Source organism: Balearica regulorum, chromosome 5, assembly GCF_011004875.1.
Source record: "Balearica regulorum gibbericeps isolate bBalReg1 chromosome 5, bBalReg1.pri, whole genome shotgun sequence".
NCBI classification, from domain to species: Eukaryota; Metazoa; Chordata; class Aves; order Gruiformes; family Gruidae; genus Balearica; species Balearica regulorum.
The window spans coordinates 54,469,698-54,487,650 of record NC_046188.1 but is presented as its reverse complement, the minus strand read 5'-3'; the positions used below and the strand labels follow the sequence as shown (position 1 = coordinate 54,487,650).

Here is a 17,953-nt window from a genome sequence, read left to right as displayed (position 1 = left end):
GCGGGAGGGGGGCGGTGCGGTGATCCCCCGTTGCCGTGGTGACGCGGAGCGCCCCGTCGGAAGTAGCGTAGGGGCGGGCGGGGCGGGGCGGGGCGACGCTTCCGGGCACGCTGTTGCATCAGCTCGCGAGCGAGGGGAGGAGGCAGCAGGATGGCAGCGGCCGCCGCCGAGCAGGGTAGGTCAGCGACCGGCGTTGCGGAGGCCCGGCCCGGCCCGGCGAGGGGTCCTCCGTGGTTGTCACGGCTCGGCAGGGGTTGGTGTCACGGCTCCGCCGCTGTCACGGTGTCAGGTGGGCGCCGTGACGTCAGGCGGCGGCGGGGCAGGAGGGGTCCTGCCGATTCATCCTCCCTGTCACGACGGCTGAGTCGTCGGGGAGGGAAATGGCGGCTGGGGTCGTTGGGATGTCACCCTGGCGACCTCCTCGGCTCGTCCCTCGGGGCCTTGGGGTGCGTCGCGGGGGGACCCCGCTGCCAGCCCCGCCGCCGCAGGCACCTGAGGTGTGAGGCAGGCGGCTATCAGCCATCAGGACACGCCTGGGGCAGAGGCGACGTGTGAAATGAGCCCCCTGTGCCCGTTGTTGTGTGGGTGTCCCTGGGGAGGTTACCTGTGTCCCTCAGTGCTGGGTGACACGTAAGCAGCTCCTGATGCCACTTCAGGGTATGGGGAGCGAGGAGTTTGAAGCGTGGCGTGTGACTGGGCATGTATGTGCATGGGGTAGTAGGAAATGTGGATCTATAGGTGCTGGTTGCACCTCTCACACTGGTGCCTACGGATCGGAGGACCTCCGGTGCCTTGCAAGACCATGGGAGGTGATCCACGTCATGCCTTGCCTCTAATGTAAAGCTTAATGATGACACATAGTGATTTGTGGAAAAAACTCACAGCTGCTTAGTGCTGAAGTTTGGAAACAGCTGTTCTCTAGCTTGATGGGTTTGAAGAGATGTGAGGTGGCTGCCAGACCACTTAGTTGTGTGCTTATTGTCTGCTCTCTTTTGTCTGCTTCTGTCTCCCTTACTGCCTTTCCTAGTCATCTGTGTTCTCCCTTGAACTCATGTCTGAACTTTTTGACTTTTCCAGACTTTTTTTCATGGTCATGTTTTAATGATGGGTTATACTGCGCTCTTCCATATGGAAGGAGGACCAGGGTAGTCCTGTAATTTTTGGCACTACTGTAGCAAATGGAAACTTGGCATACCAGTCATACAAGTATGAAATACCATTATGGTGCGTAAGGGGTTGGAAATTTCTGTCATTCCAGTCAAGGATCTATAGATTCAAAGATTTGCCTCTTTTCTTTGTTACTGAAAGTTACTTTACTATTTGCTCCTCTCAAGTAACGTTACTATGTAAGGGAGTCCAAAATATTTATTGTTGTCAAGGGACTGGCTTTTTCAGATGTGTTTTCAGTACCTTAGTTAAGCTGGTGGGGAAAAACCCCACCAAAGTTCAGTTCAGGTGCACTTTGAGAAACTTTTTAGTTAAGTTTATTATTGGGCAAATAGTATTTGCTTTTTACGTCAGTTGTGATTGTTACATTTAGTTTCAGTTCAGGAAAAGTGGAAGTGAAACAAACTCATGTGGATGAAGTGAATAGGACTGACAAGCTCTTCCTTGGGGGGGATACTCCCGTCTTAAAAATCCCTGCTGTGCTAAAAGCCTCTTGATCCTTGTGTGTGAGTGTTGAAAAGTCCCTTGTCTCTTGGTCTCTCTGTGTGTATGCTATGTCTTGCATAGATTAGGTAGCTACATTGGTTCAGTTCTTCTGACACTTTTATGGAAAAGGATAATTGATCTTGGCTGAGCAGATAGTTGGACTTCTTTCCAAAGCTACCAGAGTGGCTAGCTGGCATGATAAACGGCTAATCTGGAGCCATATTAATAATGAGGCATGTTACACTTATCTTTTATGAGCTGTTTTGAATCTGTGAAAGCCAAGTTGGAAGAGAAATGACATTTTAAAATATTCAGAAACATCTAAGATTTCTTCTCAGAGAATGCCTCTGCAGAAATCCCAGAACATTTCATTTGTCATCTAATTATGACTGACAAGGTTAGCAGGTTCAGGGAAGCCCACAAAACCTATTTTTTTCCCTGAAGCAAACTAACTCCCTGTTTTTGTGTCAGCTAGCTTACTGCCTACTTTATGAGTTTTCTGTATTTTGCTGTCAACATCTTCAAGGAACAGAGGTTTTCATTTTCAAGTTAATAAAAGTGAAAAATTTCCATCAAATTTGATATTGTGTGGGTTGCACATCTTGATTAAACTTCAAAAGGTATTTTATGTGCAAATAAAATGTAGAAGTGATCTTATGTCTGAGTTGTGTGTTGCTGCAGCCTTGCAGACAAATTCCCAGTGTCCTTTAGTAGTCATTGAAGCACTCCATGCACGGAAAGAAGAATGTGTGACAATTATATCGCCCAATTGCCCACTGGCAATTATTGTATGAGAACTCATTGTGGAATTTCTTTGAAACAACATTGTAATGGGGGGGGGGGGGGAGTGTTACATTGTTAACATTCTTATAACTTTTCAAGGTTATTTTGCTACCTCTCCAATACATGTGCTCAATGCTTATTTTCTGAATGGATTTGCTCCTGAGTGATATGATTTGATGTCTACAGATCATTCCATTCACATGAGTTAACATTCAGTGTTATGCAACAGCTCTGTTGTCAAGAAGACACTTACTAATGCAACTGAGTAGTAGCAACTGTAATTCTTGTTTTGGGAGGGGGAAAAAATTGCAGTCAGAGAGAAGGGCTGTCTCTTAGCCTGGTTTCCTAAAGCAGTAGGGGTAAAGCAGCTTAGACCTATATGTGGCCATTGGCCCTTCTCCCTCAATAGTTTTTGAATCCATTAATTGGTATTAATTACATTTAACAGTGGGTTGCCTCTTGCAGATTGAACAAAGATGGGTTGGAGCTGTACGAGAGGATGGGGATACTGAAGTGTATGGGGAGAGGGAATGAAGCACTAGGAGGTATGAGGAAATATTTCAGTGGGAGTGTGTGGTGAATTAGAAGCATTGTGAGACACTGAGGGTGCAGGATATAAATCACAGAAGAACAATATTCTGTGGATTTATTGCTCTTGTTTTTAGTACTGATATAAATGAAATTGGAACAGACTTTTAAGTAAATATAGTTTAGGCCAATTTCTCTTGCTTGAAAAGAAATGATCCTCTGGTATACTGCCTTTCAAAAGACAGTGTTATCATAGTCATTCTTTTTTTGCCAGGAGAGCACCCTGTGGTTCAGGAGAAGAGCTTTTGTTTTATTAGTTCAGTCCACTTTGGAGCTACTCACAAGAATGCCAGAAGTGAGAATGGTTTTGTCCTCTATGTACTGAAATATGAAGCTCAGGGGTATTTCAGAATGGCGCTGATCACCCAGCACTCTCTCAAACACAGCAAATTTCTTGTATCTCTGCATCTGATTGCAGCAGAGTAGAACACGCTTGTGCTAGCTTTAGGCTAGCTGCCGTGGTTTGAAGAGTAGCTCAGCACAGGCTGTGAAACCAATATGGGAAACTCATATTGGTACAGTGGGCCTGCTGGGAGCTTGAGACTGCTGTGGCTCAGCTGCCACTGCGCCCTGAGAAACCCTGTCAACAGCTGCTTAGGTGTGTTCATGCTGTACTGCACTTGCTGTGTTGTGTCATCATGGATGTGAGTTTGGGCTGAATTTGAGTCAGTGATCAGTCTCAACATAAAGACATCCTCCTGTTAGGTCCCCTGGGCTAACTGGTTTCTTTGATGTATTACACTTTCAAGTCTACTGTTGCTCTTGCAACTAGACGTAACGTCAAACTTTATAATTTCAAGTATTAATGTGCGTGCCGAGATTGTTCGAAGTAATTTTGGCTGCCCCGCTTATCAGGGCGGAGCTGGTACCGACATTCACAGGCAGTATTTGCCATCTCTCCTTACCAAAATTAGCTTGTATGAGTTCTGTCATCTTTGTTGTGTTTGTGTGTAAGTTTGTGCAACTTCCCTTCTAGATTGGTTTACAGATGTGGTTGGAAAGCACTTACATTGTTTCAGATACACTGACTTGCTTCCCATTAGCAGCCTGGTGTGTGAATAATGGTCATAATAACCCTAATAATACTTTGCAAATTGAGTGTTGCTTTCCTTGCAATAGATCTTTAAAGATCTTTTCTTTGAGATATAGTTTAATTTCTACACAGATCATTCCCATAATGCTTTTTTTTTTTTTGGCCTTCGCCCTCATATGATTCATGGATACAAAATTCACATTCAAGGAAGACTTATGTCTTAGGTTTCCATAGTTAATGAACATAACTACTTCAAACTATTTCATGTGTACAAACATGTGAAGTTCTATGATGATAAACATCAGTAAATATTTAGGATCCTGAAAAGTTTACAGTAAAATTAACTGTGTGAGCTGAAGCTGAATCCCATTCGGCTAGGAAAGGCAAGCCTATAAGGTCCAGTTATGAACCATTATTTATTTCTCCTTCCTTATTTGTACTGAACAGGGATAGCCCTTGAGAAGGATTGAGACTTTACATGAATCTGACTTTGCTTTTCTGTATGAATTTTAAGTATCTTTTGTGACCTTTTTACTTTTTTTTTTAATCACTGACGTTTTTTATTAGTTCTGCTGGTGTGCCACCATATCTCATTTATACTCAAAAGAGTCAAATACAAATATACTTGGTATCTAGCTGCCGTTTTCTTGTCATCCTGAGTTCCTGTAGAATATTTTAATAATTGATTTCCACATAGGAAATGAGCTGCTCATAAAGTCTTAACTGATATTTAGAAAACCTTTACAATTCTGCTGTTCCTCACATCCTCTCCTTGCCATCGCACCCCCATCTCCTTTCATGCTTCCATTTCCAAGAGCATTGGTCTGTGGGCGCCTCCAATGCTTTGGGAACTACTCATGCAGAAGAGGTTTGTACTAGTGTAAGAAGCAACACTTGTGGCAGTGGTCTCTGTCGGGGTTTGGGAGCAGGGACAGGTGTCCTACTGCCTCTATTGCACTGTGACCTTGACTACATCTTAAATTACCTTCTTGGCTGACTACGTAAGCAGGATATCGACTTAATGTTTATACAGTACTTTGAACAGGAACAGAGTTACAAACATTGAATTGTTATAGGAAAATATGAATATTAGTTTTACCTAATGTCAGCGCTAGCCCAGATGTCATCACCTCCACAGTGCTTCGTACCACTGACTTGCATAGGGCTTGCTGTTGCTGTGAGCATCCCTGCCAAGTCACAGAACCCTTCTGCTGCTTCCTCTGTGTCCCTGCATTGGTAAAGATGAGACATAATTGAACCTGCTTTGCCTGTATACTAAATAAATCATGGAATTAAAAAATTGTGAGGGAGGAGCATGATCTAATATCCTTTCTGTTCATTTGTGTAAATCTTACTCATTATAAATATTATTCATATGTCTGAGGAGAGAAAGTGGCATAGGAGAAGTACGGGAATATACAGCAACAGCTTAAGTTTTGAGTTGTTAGAGCAAGTAGAGTAACTGAGCATCATGCTGGGAGCTTGCATGCAAGCACCAGTCCTGCAAAGATTTAAGGATATGCTCAACTTCAGAAGACATATTCACAGCCTATCCACAGTGTATAAAATCAATCATATTAAATATTTGCTGGATGAATGTTTTAGCAGTGTGGAAACGAGTAACTGATTAGGTTTGCTGTGTGTGAAGAATTTCCTCCATATTCAAGTAGATAATATTTCTTCATGAAAAGGACCTGTGCTTTTGTCCTTATTACTTTTTGTAAAGATGTCTCAAAAAAACTTACCACAGCATGAACATAATCCTATTAATAGGAAATATATAGTTATTCAGTAGCTTGTATTAAATATATTTTTCTCAAATTTCTTGTCAGTTGCCAGAGCTAATTTTAGAGGGGGAGATGTACAGTATAAGGATATATTTTGGTCATGGGATCTCCTTCTTATTTTAATGCTGACCAAATGTCCTGTGCCTCTCTTTACAGCTTCCAGCTACAGTTTTATTCTGAGCATTAGTGAAGAGGAAGCCAGGGTGAAGGCTTTGAACGAGTACCTGAGCACTCGTAGTTATATCCAGGGGTTCACATTTTCACATGCAGATGTGGAGGTATTCAGAAAGTTTTCGGGGCCACCTGTGGACCAGTATATCCATGTTGTCCGGTGGTACAGACACATAGAAGCAATCTATGATGGCAGCTGTGAAAAAAATGAGCCTTGTAAACTTCAAACAAGTGAGTAATATGAAACTGGTGGGCAGGTTATAGACTAGCTGGCGTTGTATTGGGTTTTATTGCTGAGAATTCTTAGAAGTTCACTTTCATACTCTCTTGCACGCTTTAAAATTTATCATATCAACTTGTATTCAAGGTCATGAAATTCTTCTTGCATACAGTTACTGTGTAATTGATAAATCTTGACCTATTTGAATGTTAAAGCTCTGTTTCCACATTTCTTTGATTTTTAACATTCCTCAGTGTACAGAATTTGATTATGTGTATTTTCTTTAAAAAAGCTAGCCACTGGATTATAAAAGAATACGTGGGGTTTGGCTGGTTCCGTAAAATATCTGGAGTTGCTCAGTCTACTTTTTTTTTCCTTGCAAGGGTAACTAAATAGTTGTTGTATAATATACAAATTCATAATAAAGTGAATACTGCCTCTTATGATTGTTATTAACACTGAATTTCAAAAACAATGTTTAACCCTGGTAATTTAGGCATTGCTGATGATTTGAGGAAATACTAACTGGTTAATCTAGGTCATTGTGTAAGCATGGGTGCTGGCATTTTTTGGGAGCTGCATCACTCTCCTGAGTTGTTTTCCAATGAGCTAGTCTAATTTAATTGCCTTATAGTGAGATCCTTGCTCAGGGAGTCATGAAATCATTAATAATAATAACACAGAGCTGTTGTATAGTGCTTGCAATACCTACAAATGAATGCATAATGTCTGTCATTTTTACTGATGGTTGTTGACTAATACTACTCCAATGCCATCTTCGCACAACCTCTCATCATGTGTGTTCTCAGTTCCTAGCAGACCAGCAGTTAAAATCAGACTGCTGTGAGTAGACCCTGTATATGTGTGTGCCTGCATGCGTTTGTGCTGGTTATTGGTTTCCTTTCAGCAGTGAAGGGATCTCAGCTGTACCACTGGCTCTGATAGCAGATTTAATGCCACTAACCACAATTTGTCTGCAGCCTTTCATGGATCACAGTGGAGCAATAACAGAAAAGGTTTCTGTTTTCCTGTCCATGAAATCTTTGGTGTTAAGTCTCTATTTCTGAAGGGTTATGTCTAGTTATATTCACGATCTGTGCATACATATCAGAAGTCCTGAAATGGTGTTCTGCAGTGTTCACTATGAAAACAACACATGAGTCTGCCACAGTTCTTAGACTTTGGATATTTATTGGTGGTTTTTTGGGTGTACCAGAGGGCTCCAGGGGTGGATTAGAGCAAATGAACTTCAGTCCAACCACGGGGAAGACTACAGCTGGCAGAGAGGTATTTGAACAGACTAAACAGTATGCCTTTTACTTTGCCCTTGGCGTCCATGTAGTGAATATAACGTGACACCTAACTTGCAACCTGAGAACTTTAGGGTGCAGTATCTGGGTTTTTTCTTATGTTTAGTGTGGTTCTAAGTAAAGAAAGCTTTACAGATGTATCTTTTATTAGACTAACCCACACAGGCTTCCTTCCCTGAGGGAAATGTTAGCCGCAATTAAGCATGCTAGTGTAATCTTTGTGAATCAAAGAGTAAACAAATCCATGCCTTGGTATATGGTCTGTGTTATGGATAGGCTGCTCTTGAGCTTGAGATATTCTGTTCAGGAACACAATGAAATGTTTAGAATAAACACATATTTATGTGGATCTGTAACATGGAGATTAAATGGAGTCCATTTGTGAGATAGAGTATTACAGTTAAAATTTTCTTTTCTTATTTAGGCAGTTATTAAAAAAAGAAAGATGAGGAAGAATTAAATTTGTTATACTGTGAATGTTTACATTACTTGAAGGTTTTCAGGCAAAACATTCATACGAAGATGTTGGGGAAACAGTTAATCAAGAGCGCTCTGAGACACAGGATCAGAAAGGCTATTTTGTTGTCAAAAAATAGTTTGTAAAGTATTTTAATTGCAGTTAAAATGCATACCATCAGAATTCCTGAAGACAGTGCTGTGTGTATTAAGCTGGCAACCTTGCTGTATTTTTTAATTTCCTGGTTTGCTTTCATTAATAGTTAATACAATAATTAGTGTAACATCATTACAGCTGTAAGCAGCCCTGTGCATAGCAAACTGCAACTCTTCGACAGATGACATACTCTTACTTTTGTTTGAAAAAAACCATGAGTTTAACAATCCTGTTGCTTCTTAAGCATTGAAAATAAATGCAAGATTATTGTCACTAATACTACCCTGGGTTTTATCTACTTTCTTTAATGGCAAAATTTAGCCTCTTGCTGAATCGGAGCATATTTGTGATAAATGAATGTGTTCAAAAATGCCTTGTGAACATAGCAACAATGTATGATAAAAAGCTGAGGTTTTTTTTAAACCTTCCAGTCTCCCTTGCCTCTCACCCTGAGTACACACTCTCTGTCAATATTGGCTCTAGAGACTAACTCTGGTCTCTGGAGATTTTTTGCAAATTCTGTATGGGATCTGTGATACGCTGTCACAGTAAAAACAGTGGCATTGCAGAAAACCCAGGACTGCCATAACACTATTAATCATTCATTAAATTTCAAAGCTCTTGTTAATGCTTTAACTGAATTGCATGGTCTCACTTTTATACTCTCTTCCTTCCTGTTGCTCGGATCAAAAGTTAATAGGAATGGCAAGTCAAGAGAGTAGAAAATAAACTAGATTGAAATAATTTACTTTGGTTTTAGTGGCTTTGTAGGAAGCTCTAACAAAAGTAGTTGGATTACTAGGATTGGAGCTGCTTTGCCTAATTATGTGGGTTTTTTTTAAATTTTGAAATAAGTTAATGATGTGATAAGAAGAAAATGTTATACTGCAAATCTATTTGTGGAGAGTGTCTTTTCAGTTCTCTTTAATCTATTTTTTCCTGTAGGTAAAGGCAAGCGTGTTCAGCCCCCCTGGTCTCCCCCTGAAGGGACAAAACATTCTAGGCTCTGCCTCTACAACAGCCTGACTCGCAATAAGGTGACTAAATGAAAGAAAAGTGGAGATTTCCATAGAAACACAAATAGAGAAGTCATTAAATGTTTGATTCTTAAATGTTTACTCTATCAATAGGCAGGTTTCTGGGTTGTATTTTGTGGAATGTTAACAAGCACTTGCCAAAGATGCTGTGTCAGTCGTTACAATATACACTATAAATATACATATACTACAAGTGTGTGTATGTATGTTTATATTGCATAATATATAGTTCACAACTGCAAGTTATCATCATGCAAAATAGCAAGGGGTTCAACTATAATATACATAAGTATAGCCAACGCAAACAAAATAAAATCACAGTTTCTTTAGGTGTTGTCTGTGTAAAAAGAAGTCTCACCAATTTTATTACTGTAATATAAACTGGTAAAACTTCTTGTGGTCTTGTTTGAAGGTCCTTTGGGAAAGACAGGAAATATTAAGAATACTAATGTTATACGGGATGTAGTATCCAAGTATGTGTGAAATGATTATACTCTGTAACCTTTTTCAATGCAAAAGAAAGCCTGATCTTCCCTTTTAAAAACACAGTTTGAATAATGCCCTGCCTAATCCAGATTTTTGTAATCTGATATCTTGATTGATAAGAGTGCAGGTATCATAAACAGCCACACCCAGTTATCTCACATGATAAAGCTAGTGGTGATCTTTTCTTACGGTAAAACTGGGAGTAGAATAACTATTCTCTTTTTTTTTTTTGAATTATAATCCATGTTTTCACGTTCTAATCTCCAAATGTGGTGTTACTGGCCTGAGATCATGTCTTCAGTTTCTTCTAATCACTGTACCTTCCCTTTCAATTAAGGAAATATTTCAGCCTCAGAATGGAAAAAAGGTGTTGTGGTATTGCTGTGGTCCAACAGTTTATGATGCTTCTCACATGGGACATGCCAGGTACTGCAGTTCCTTATTTTGAAATACGTAATAATAGTGCCTATTGTACGCAAAGGATTAACAGAAAAAGGTACTTTATTTAGATAAATGTATTACTAGAAAATAGTCTTATTAGACTCGGGACTTAAGATTTAAGATTAAAAGCCTGTTATAATATTATGTCATTGTGTGATTAAAAACTTACTGGTAGATGAGGGAAAATTAAAGCTGCTGTAAGATTATTGACTCTGAGATTAAAGTATTTTGTGCATAGAATAGAAATAGACTTGAGGTGTTCACTAAAAACACCCCTATATCTTTTACGGTTTTAGGTCATACATCTCATTTGATATCCTGAGAAGAATCTTGAGGGATTATTTTAAATATGACATTTTCTATTGTATGAATATTACAGATATTGATGATAAGGTAAGGTCTTTTTAAATTGCAATCTGAAATAATGTACTTTGAGCATGGAAGTTAGAAAGTCATATGTAATTTCCATTTGATAAGCCAAGATAAATCTTATTAACTTAGACATACATTTTGTACACAAAGTCATTGATTTTTCTCAGTTTTGTAGCAAAGCTGGTATTCATGTATATAAATGACTGTTGTCATAAATAATGAAGACTAAGCGTTTTACAAAGATAACATTTTATTTGCCTATTGTTGAGATACCTAATTAACTCTGTTAAGATAGCTGATTAACTGTGTATGGTATGTTTATTTTCTATTACTGCATGTAATTCTCGTAGCTTGTTAAATTTATAGGGATTCTGAAAAGCCTTTGTTATGTAATAGAGTTAGATTTTAGTTGCACTTTCTATAACTATGTGTTGCTTCATAAAAATATTTTCATGTTTCTGCTTTGTAGATCATCAAGAGAGCAAGACAAAATTACCTTTTTGAACGATATAAGGAGAACAAATCAGCACCAACTCAGCTACTCGAAGATGTTAAAACTGCCTCAGAGGTGGGTGTGGTACTTAATCCCTGCTAATGTCATAGTTTCTTGCTCAATGATGTAGCAGATCATCTAAAAATGCCTTTGACTTTGTTATGTCCTTAAACTTTCTATTTGTTTCTGTTATTCTGTTGAATTGGTACTACACAAATTAGAAATGCTATTGGAACTGCACATCACTTTGATTTTTCCATTGTTTTAGAATTGACAAGAACTATCAGTGTAAAAGACATGCCTGATTTTTATGTCCATAGAACCTGTTTGTGAGTGCATGTATATTGTTGTTGGGGTACTGGGGAAAAAGATCAAAAAGCATTTGGATGTTTCTGTGTTAGAATTCAAACTTTAAAAATAACCCTTTAAAATAGTTTTTAAACGGTGGTATGTCCACAGTCTTTTAAAGCTTGTGGGACTTCTCTTTTGTACCATTGATGGCCTTGGAAAGAGCAAAAACTCTCCAAAGCTTTTGGGATTAAATAAATTGTGTGTGCTGGACTAAAGATGGGGGAAGGTGATTCCCTAGTCATTTTAAGAACTACAAATCACAAAGAGATTATCAGTCTAATTAATTGAATACAGGCCTGGGAATAGGAGGCCTGGAAATTTTGCCCAACTATCATTACCTGACGTACTCTTTAAGCATAGCATTTAATCTCTCTGTGTTTCACATTAAAGCTTCTCCTTTTCAGATTTGTGATAATCAGCTGTGCAATTAAGGTGATCAACAGCATAAAAAGTGAAAATTACTCAACAGTAATGATGATGTATTTATAAAGTCTTTCTGAAAAACTGAATTTGGATCTGAACTAAATTCTTTTGACTTCACCTTTATTTCTGATGAGGAGTATGTTTCACTGATATCAAAGCTTTTTATGTGCCATAATGTATTATTCATCACTAGCAAGGTACTATGTGGCTAAGATAATATACTGTGTATGGAACATAGTGCTACTGTGCTGCAAGTTGCTTTCTAATTTTTTTTTTTTAATCGTAGCTCTTTTCAGTTAAATTAAATGAGACAACAGATCCAGACAAAAAACAAATGTTGGAAAGAATTCAAAATGCGGTGAGGTCTGCCTTTGACCCTCTACAAGAAGCTGTGCAAGCAAAACTCCCTGCAGAAGAGATCAACAGATGTCATGAGGTTCATCTGAGCTCCTTTTTAAATTATATTTGGCTTATAATTGTTAGGGGGTTTAAAAATAATATTTAGCTTGTAGAAATTCCCTGAAATGTTATGGAAGTTTTTATTCATAAAATGTGGAATGGTGGGCCTGAGGACTTTTTAGTACATTGCATTCAATACAGAAAATTTGATCCTTGAATTCAATTATATAGGTTTTTGGATGCTGTTTTTATCAATGACTTTTTTTTTTTTCTCCCACTGTGATAATTACTTGGCTATTTTTACCTTTCCAGTGGGGATTTTTCTCTTGCATATATTTAGACTTTGTCTTTGACTTTTTTGTCTTGATGAATTAGTTTCAGTATAAATTGAACATGCATTTATGACATTCCAGTACTAGTGGCAGTTTTCTACACAAATGTTTCCGCCTCTCATCAGAGAAAAAAATGCATCCCAATAAATTAAGCTCAGGATAATTTTCATCCAAAGACCATTACATTTAGTGACAATAATCCTGCTGACTTTATTGGACTTTGGTACTGTCTCAGTAGCCAAGTCAGTCAATATAACTACTGTCTTTTAGTAATTGGTTTCCACTTTCATCTTTTATTGCTTTCGGATATTTGTGATAATTACTGTAGGAAGCATAGGTTATGTGTTCCCTTCTTGAGAAGACGCTCTCTCTAAATTATCTTTAAAAAAAAAACCTCCATCATTCTAATATCTAGTGCCTTTATAAAAGTGTATACTGACCTAACAGAATTTTAAAAACAACTAAAATCTAAGCAATCACACCTTCTGGGATATATCCTATTGTAAAGAAATCTTACCTTTTAATACAAGACTGAAATGTATCCTTGCTGATGTTCAAATTAGTCTTTCAAACACTTTTTTTAGCAATGTGCACAGTAAGGCTTCTGTTAGGATTATCCAATAGTAATGGGGGGCACAGATGATGTGATATTACAGCAGGTCCCATCTGGTGTTTACAGCATAAATTCCACATGCCTATTTAAGTGATTGATATCAAAACAGATATCACTTACGAGTTTATCTTCCTTACTCTGTTTGTTTCCATCCATATTTATGAAGGGCAATATGATATAAATCTAGTAGAATCATGAATTACTCTGTATTCATAGCCAAGTGTCTTTTTCCTTAAGCAAACCTCTCTATTCAGAGTAAGACCTTTTGCAGAGTTTAAACATGGCAAGTCTTCGATCTGTGGCACTTACAATTATTGTTTTATAGATACTGTTGGAAGAAGCCAAAGATTTGCTGTCTGACTGGTTGGACACAAAATTTGGCAGTCAGGTGACTGACAATTCCATATTCTCAAAACTCCCTAAATTCTGGGAAGGGGAATTTCATAAAGATATGGAAGCGCTCAATGTAAGTAAACAAACTGTTTCCTGTTTTAAATGTGTATGTGCTGTGCCTCATAATACCCAGAATACAATTTTTTTCCTTAATAGCTTTCAGAAACCTCCTATTTCAACCTTACTGATAAAGTATTTCCTTTAATGTGAATGGGTAGCTGTTAAATTAGCACCTGTTCTGTTTCCATCCCAACAATCTTAAATCCTTTGTGCATGTTACCAGAGCCAGTTAACTGGTGATCAAGTTTGACATATGCCCTCCATCTCCCTTCCCCTTGGTGAGCTGACATCTCCTGCAGTAGTTTGTTGTTAAGGTTGCCTTAAAGGCTGAGGAAAAAACGGCCACAGCACATTGTTTCAGGGCAGAAAGCTTGAAATAGGAGTCACAGATTCTATTGTCACTTGCTTTTGAGCCAATTTTTAACCAATGTTTTATATATATATATATTTAGTGCATATTTGTATATGTATAAATATTTATACGTATCTATATAAAATATAAAATTCTACTTTTTGTCTGTAGGTTTTACCTCCAGATGTTTTAACACGGGTTAGTGAATATGTGCCAGAAATTGTAGATTTTGTGAAAAAGATTGTGGATAATGGTTATGGGTAAGTTTGCTACTGGATGCTTTTGTTGTGCACTTATACTGTATCAGAGCTAGAATGATTCCTTTCAACACTTGTGAACTGTTTTCTCTGTTTTCATATGCAATAGCAGTCTTTTCCAAAACTAGTGTTTCATCAAATAAAGAAACTTCAGCTTCCTCTGCAAAAGACCTGTTATTTCTGATATGTTATTTCTGATAACAGACCTGATAAAAATGTGCTATTCTATACTTCTTATGATGTCTTACACAGAGAGAAGTCAGATTATTAAATGTCTGGGGTGAAATCCTCGTTCATTAAAATAAACAGTCAAAGTCCTATTCACTTGAACTGTGTTTGACTCCTGGCCTGCAGCAAGAGGTTTCAAAAATGGGTGCCTGAGTAGATAGCTAGAAATCAGTTGTAAATAACATAAGTTTAAAAAAAATAATCATGAACTGTTTTTCTTCCATTGTCTAATATTTGTGAAAATCAAGTTAATACTCTAGAAATTCCTAAGTATCATGATAGATTCCCATCTGGAATTTTTGGTTCTCTTTCTGTTTATAGCCTCAATTTTTCGACATGGATATATTTTTATTATGTAAAAAGGAAACCTGTGGTTCAGACTACCATAATTTCTCTTGCATGTTCTTCCTTTAAACCTACATTTTAAGCTTTTCCTTAAAAAACAAAAAAGGGGGACAGTTCAAAATTGTTTGCACTGAATTGTTAGCATTCCAGGTGGTCCTGAAACTTACCTTTGTGTCTGAGTTTTTATTATGGACTTACCTTGTGTCAGAATTTTTCTTATGTCTGTAGTGGGAGAAAATTAGCAAAGTGAAGGAGGACAAAATGGACTGTGAAACAAACATGATTCACATTATATTATTGCGAAATATTAAAAGGGACCAGAAGTATTGTAGATATTTCTTCTGTTGGGACTGTTATCTGATGTCTCATCTCTTAAGGGTTTAACAAAAGATGTTATTTCTTTTCCCTTTGATCAATTTTATTATGACTTTCAATGATTTGTCTGAAGTCTTTATGGGAAGGCCTTAAAACTTAGGCTCACCTAAGTCATCTTTACAATACTGAACAGTACCATACGGTATATGGTTTCACTCTAGAGAACTTTTAACTTTAAGACAGTGATTTTTGGGATAAAATTCAGTTAAGTCTTGGTAGAAAGTTAGCTCAATAATGATCTTTAACATTTCAGATATGTGTCCAATGGATCTGTATACTTTGATACTATGAAGTTTGATTGCAGTGAAAAACACTCCTATGCTAAGTTGGTTCCTGAAGCTGTAGGTGATCAAAAAGCTCTTCAAGAGGGTGAAGGTAAAAAGGGGAAATAACATTTGCTTAAGTTGCTGAAGAAACTGATGATGTGTTGATCTCTTCAAGTGATTTCACTGACATTTGGATCAAAGTTGCTGTCAGAGTTGAATGGTTTACCTGCTGCACTTCCTTTACAAATAGATTTCTTTTCCAAAGTTTTGCAGCTTGAGCTAGCACTTTCAGGAAAGTTTTTAATTGGAAAATACCAAGAAACATATGAATGAAACATCATTCATTCCAGGATATTTTTGGGTGGTTGGTTGTTAGTTTGTTTGTTTGGGATTTTTTTTGGTCAGAATTGTGAATAGTTCAGTCATTTGACTATAGCCCAGTTACTTGGTTGTTCATCTGGTTCAAAGTAGGAGCAAAGACTTGAAGCTGGGTCTTCCACATGCCAGGTGAAAGCTTTCCACATCTGGCTGTGGTTATTTTGTGACAAATATTTGGGTTCCTCTTTCATACTGAGAACTTTTTACTTTGTAAAACTTGTTGTGTTGAATTTAATCCAAATACGGATTTTTTTTTTTTTGAGTCAAGCCATAGCAGAAGAGTAGCTTAAAATGCTCAATAAGCCAGACTCATTAGTTATCTGCCTCTAAGGTTGTACAGTTTTAGTAGCAAATCATCCACAAATTCTATCAGAAGAATATTAAAAGATTTTTATATAACACTCATACTCGGTGAAATTAGGGCACTCGTACTAGGTGAAACTAGCAATATCTGAGAGGTGCAGCTTAAAATGATTTTTTTTTTCTTCTTCTTAATTCAAGCCCTTATAGCTGAAGTCTTCTATGTGAAATAAAAGGTGCTAGCTTAAACCACCATCTCTGTGGTAACATGAATGTGTCGTTTTAACCACGTACTCAGTCACTTTTGTTGATTTGTTGTGACCTTTCAGAAATAGGAACTGATGCTGAGTGATTAATGTAACTAACCAAGAGTGCATATACATTGAGCTTGTGAGCTTAGCTGCTTGGGTCATTTGTGATGATTGTCCTTACCCTGACAGATAATGTAATTTTTACTATTACAGGCAGCAGAAATGCTAAGCTTTGAAAGTTGCACTTAATGTAAATAAAAGCATAATCTTTTTATATTTAAAGTGCATAATGTTAGATATTCTAAACAATTGAGATTGCAGATATCTCAACCTGTACATCAAAATTAGTTGACAAGTTTAACCTTGACAATTTTGTCTTTAATGTGTCTTGCATTCTTATGTGGTAGGTGGTATTGTTAACTACAAGTTCCTTGTGTTTTAAAGATGTTATAATGAAACTACCACTTAAATAATCATAAGGAGCTAACAGCAAATAATGCATAATGCATGTGATAGTAACAAAACAGTAAATTTAGCTGTTGAACAACTACCAGCCATTCTGTGCAGCAACTGAGATTAGGGGTGGAAGAAATATCCTGTGATCATGTTGTGTGTGCAGATTAAGACAATCTTAGTCTTAATTTGGATCCCTCTAACTTGGGAGTGAATTGATTCTGCGGTCTTACTTGTCTATGAGTATAGGTGCTTTGTTTCTATTTTTCTTTTTCTGTAACTGCAATATTGGAGTTGTGCCTGCAGAGAGAATGTAGATGAATCTCATGTGAAAACTTACAAAGCAGTGCAGCTGATACTTGTTGCCAACCAAACATTAATAAAAACCCCAAAGGATTATCAAGGTTAATTATGAGAAAATTTGAGGGCAGAGTGTTTTTCTTTTCTTTTTTCTTTTTTTTTAAATTCACTTGATGTGAGGTAAAGCAAGGAGAAAAACCAATAATGCTGGTGTTTAAATAAAATGTATATATTTTACATTTTCTCTTTTGAAAGGTGACCTGAGCATCTCAGCTGATCGCTTAAGTGAGAAGCATTCTCCAAATGATTTTGCTTTGTGGAAATCATCCAAGCCAGGAGAGCCCTCATGGGATTCTCCATGGGGAAAGGTAAGGATATTATAATCAGGATTTAGATCTTCTACACGTTATTCAGTAGCATGTTACACAAATACTTTGCCTCACCTCATATTAATAACGTATAGATTATGGGGATCTCATATTCAATCATAGATTCTGTTGCTATGTTCATTTAATAATTTAGAATGTGTATCAATCTGTTTGATACCTTTTAAACAGAAGTCTACACTCAGGCTCATGATGGCTGTTACTGGTTATTTGTCCTCTATTTATCTACAGGCTTTATCTGCAGTAATTTCTATATCCTTTTTTTTTCCTTATCATCAAAAATATTAATCTAATTTTAAAAAGAATAATAAGCAGGATAATCAAAACATGACAGATGCATATGCCATGTTTGATCTTTAAATCCAACGGTATACTTTTATGAAGCTGAGACTGAGAATCTTTTTTTCTTGGTAACACTGTATCTCATTTCCTCAGGTGTGTAACTGCTTAGGGGCAGACCAAAGAGGGAATGATATATAGGCAGGAGAGGAAGACAGTTAAGTA

General features: G+C 37.5%; 1 protein-coding gene across 2 annotated transcripts in view; it reads left to right on the top strand.

The window, feature by feature from the left end:
* The first annotated feature begins 92 nt into the window (after positions 1 to 92).
* The window catches only part of CARS1 (cysteinyl-tRNA synthetase 1), a 36,485-nt gene continuing 18,624 nt past the window's right edge, over positions 93 to 17,953 (top strand). The window contains exons 1-11 of one of the 2 annotated variants that reach the window (XM_075754946.1): positions 115 to 175; positions 6,001 to 6,246; positions 9,104 to 9,195; positions 10,019 to 10,107; positions 10,419 to 10,515; positions 10,964 to 11,062; positions 12,048 to 12,197; positions 13,431 to 13,571; positions 14,082 to 14,170; positions 15,369 to 15,490; positions 17,319 to 17,431. In XM_075754946.1, the coding sequence (XP_075611061.1) occupies positions 151 to 175; positions 6,001 to 6,246; positions 9,104 to 9,195; positions 10,019 to 10,107; positions 10,419 to 10,515; positions 10,964 to 11,062; positions 12,048 to 12,197; positions 13,431 to 13,571; positions 14,082 to 14,170; positions 15,369 to 15,490; positions 17,319 to 17,431 (1,263 nt within the window). In that variant the 5' untranslated portion in view covers positions 115 to 150. Of the gene's footprint in view, positions 176 to 6,000; positions 6,247 to 9,103; positions 9,196 to 10,018; positions 10,108 to 10,418; positions 10,516 to 10,963; positions 11,063 to 12,047; positions 12,198 to 13,430; positions 13,572 to 14,081; positions 14,171 to 15,368; positions 15,491 to 17,318; positions 17,432 to 17,953 lie in introns of both variants that reach the window. The other variant, XM_075754945.1, reaches the window with a different exon arrangement.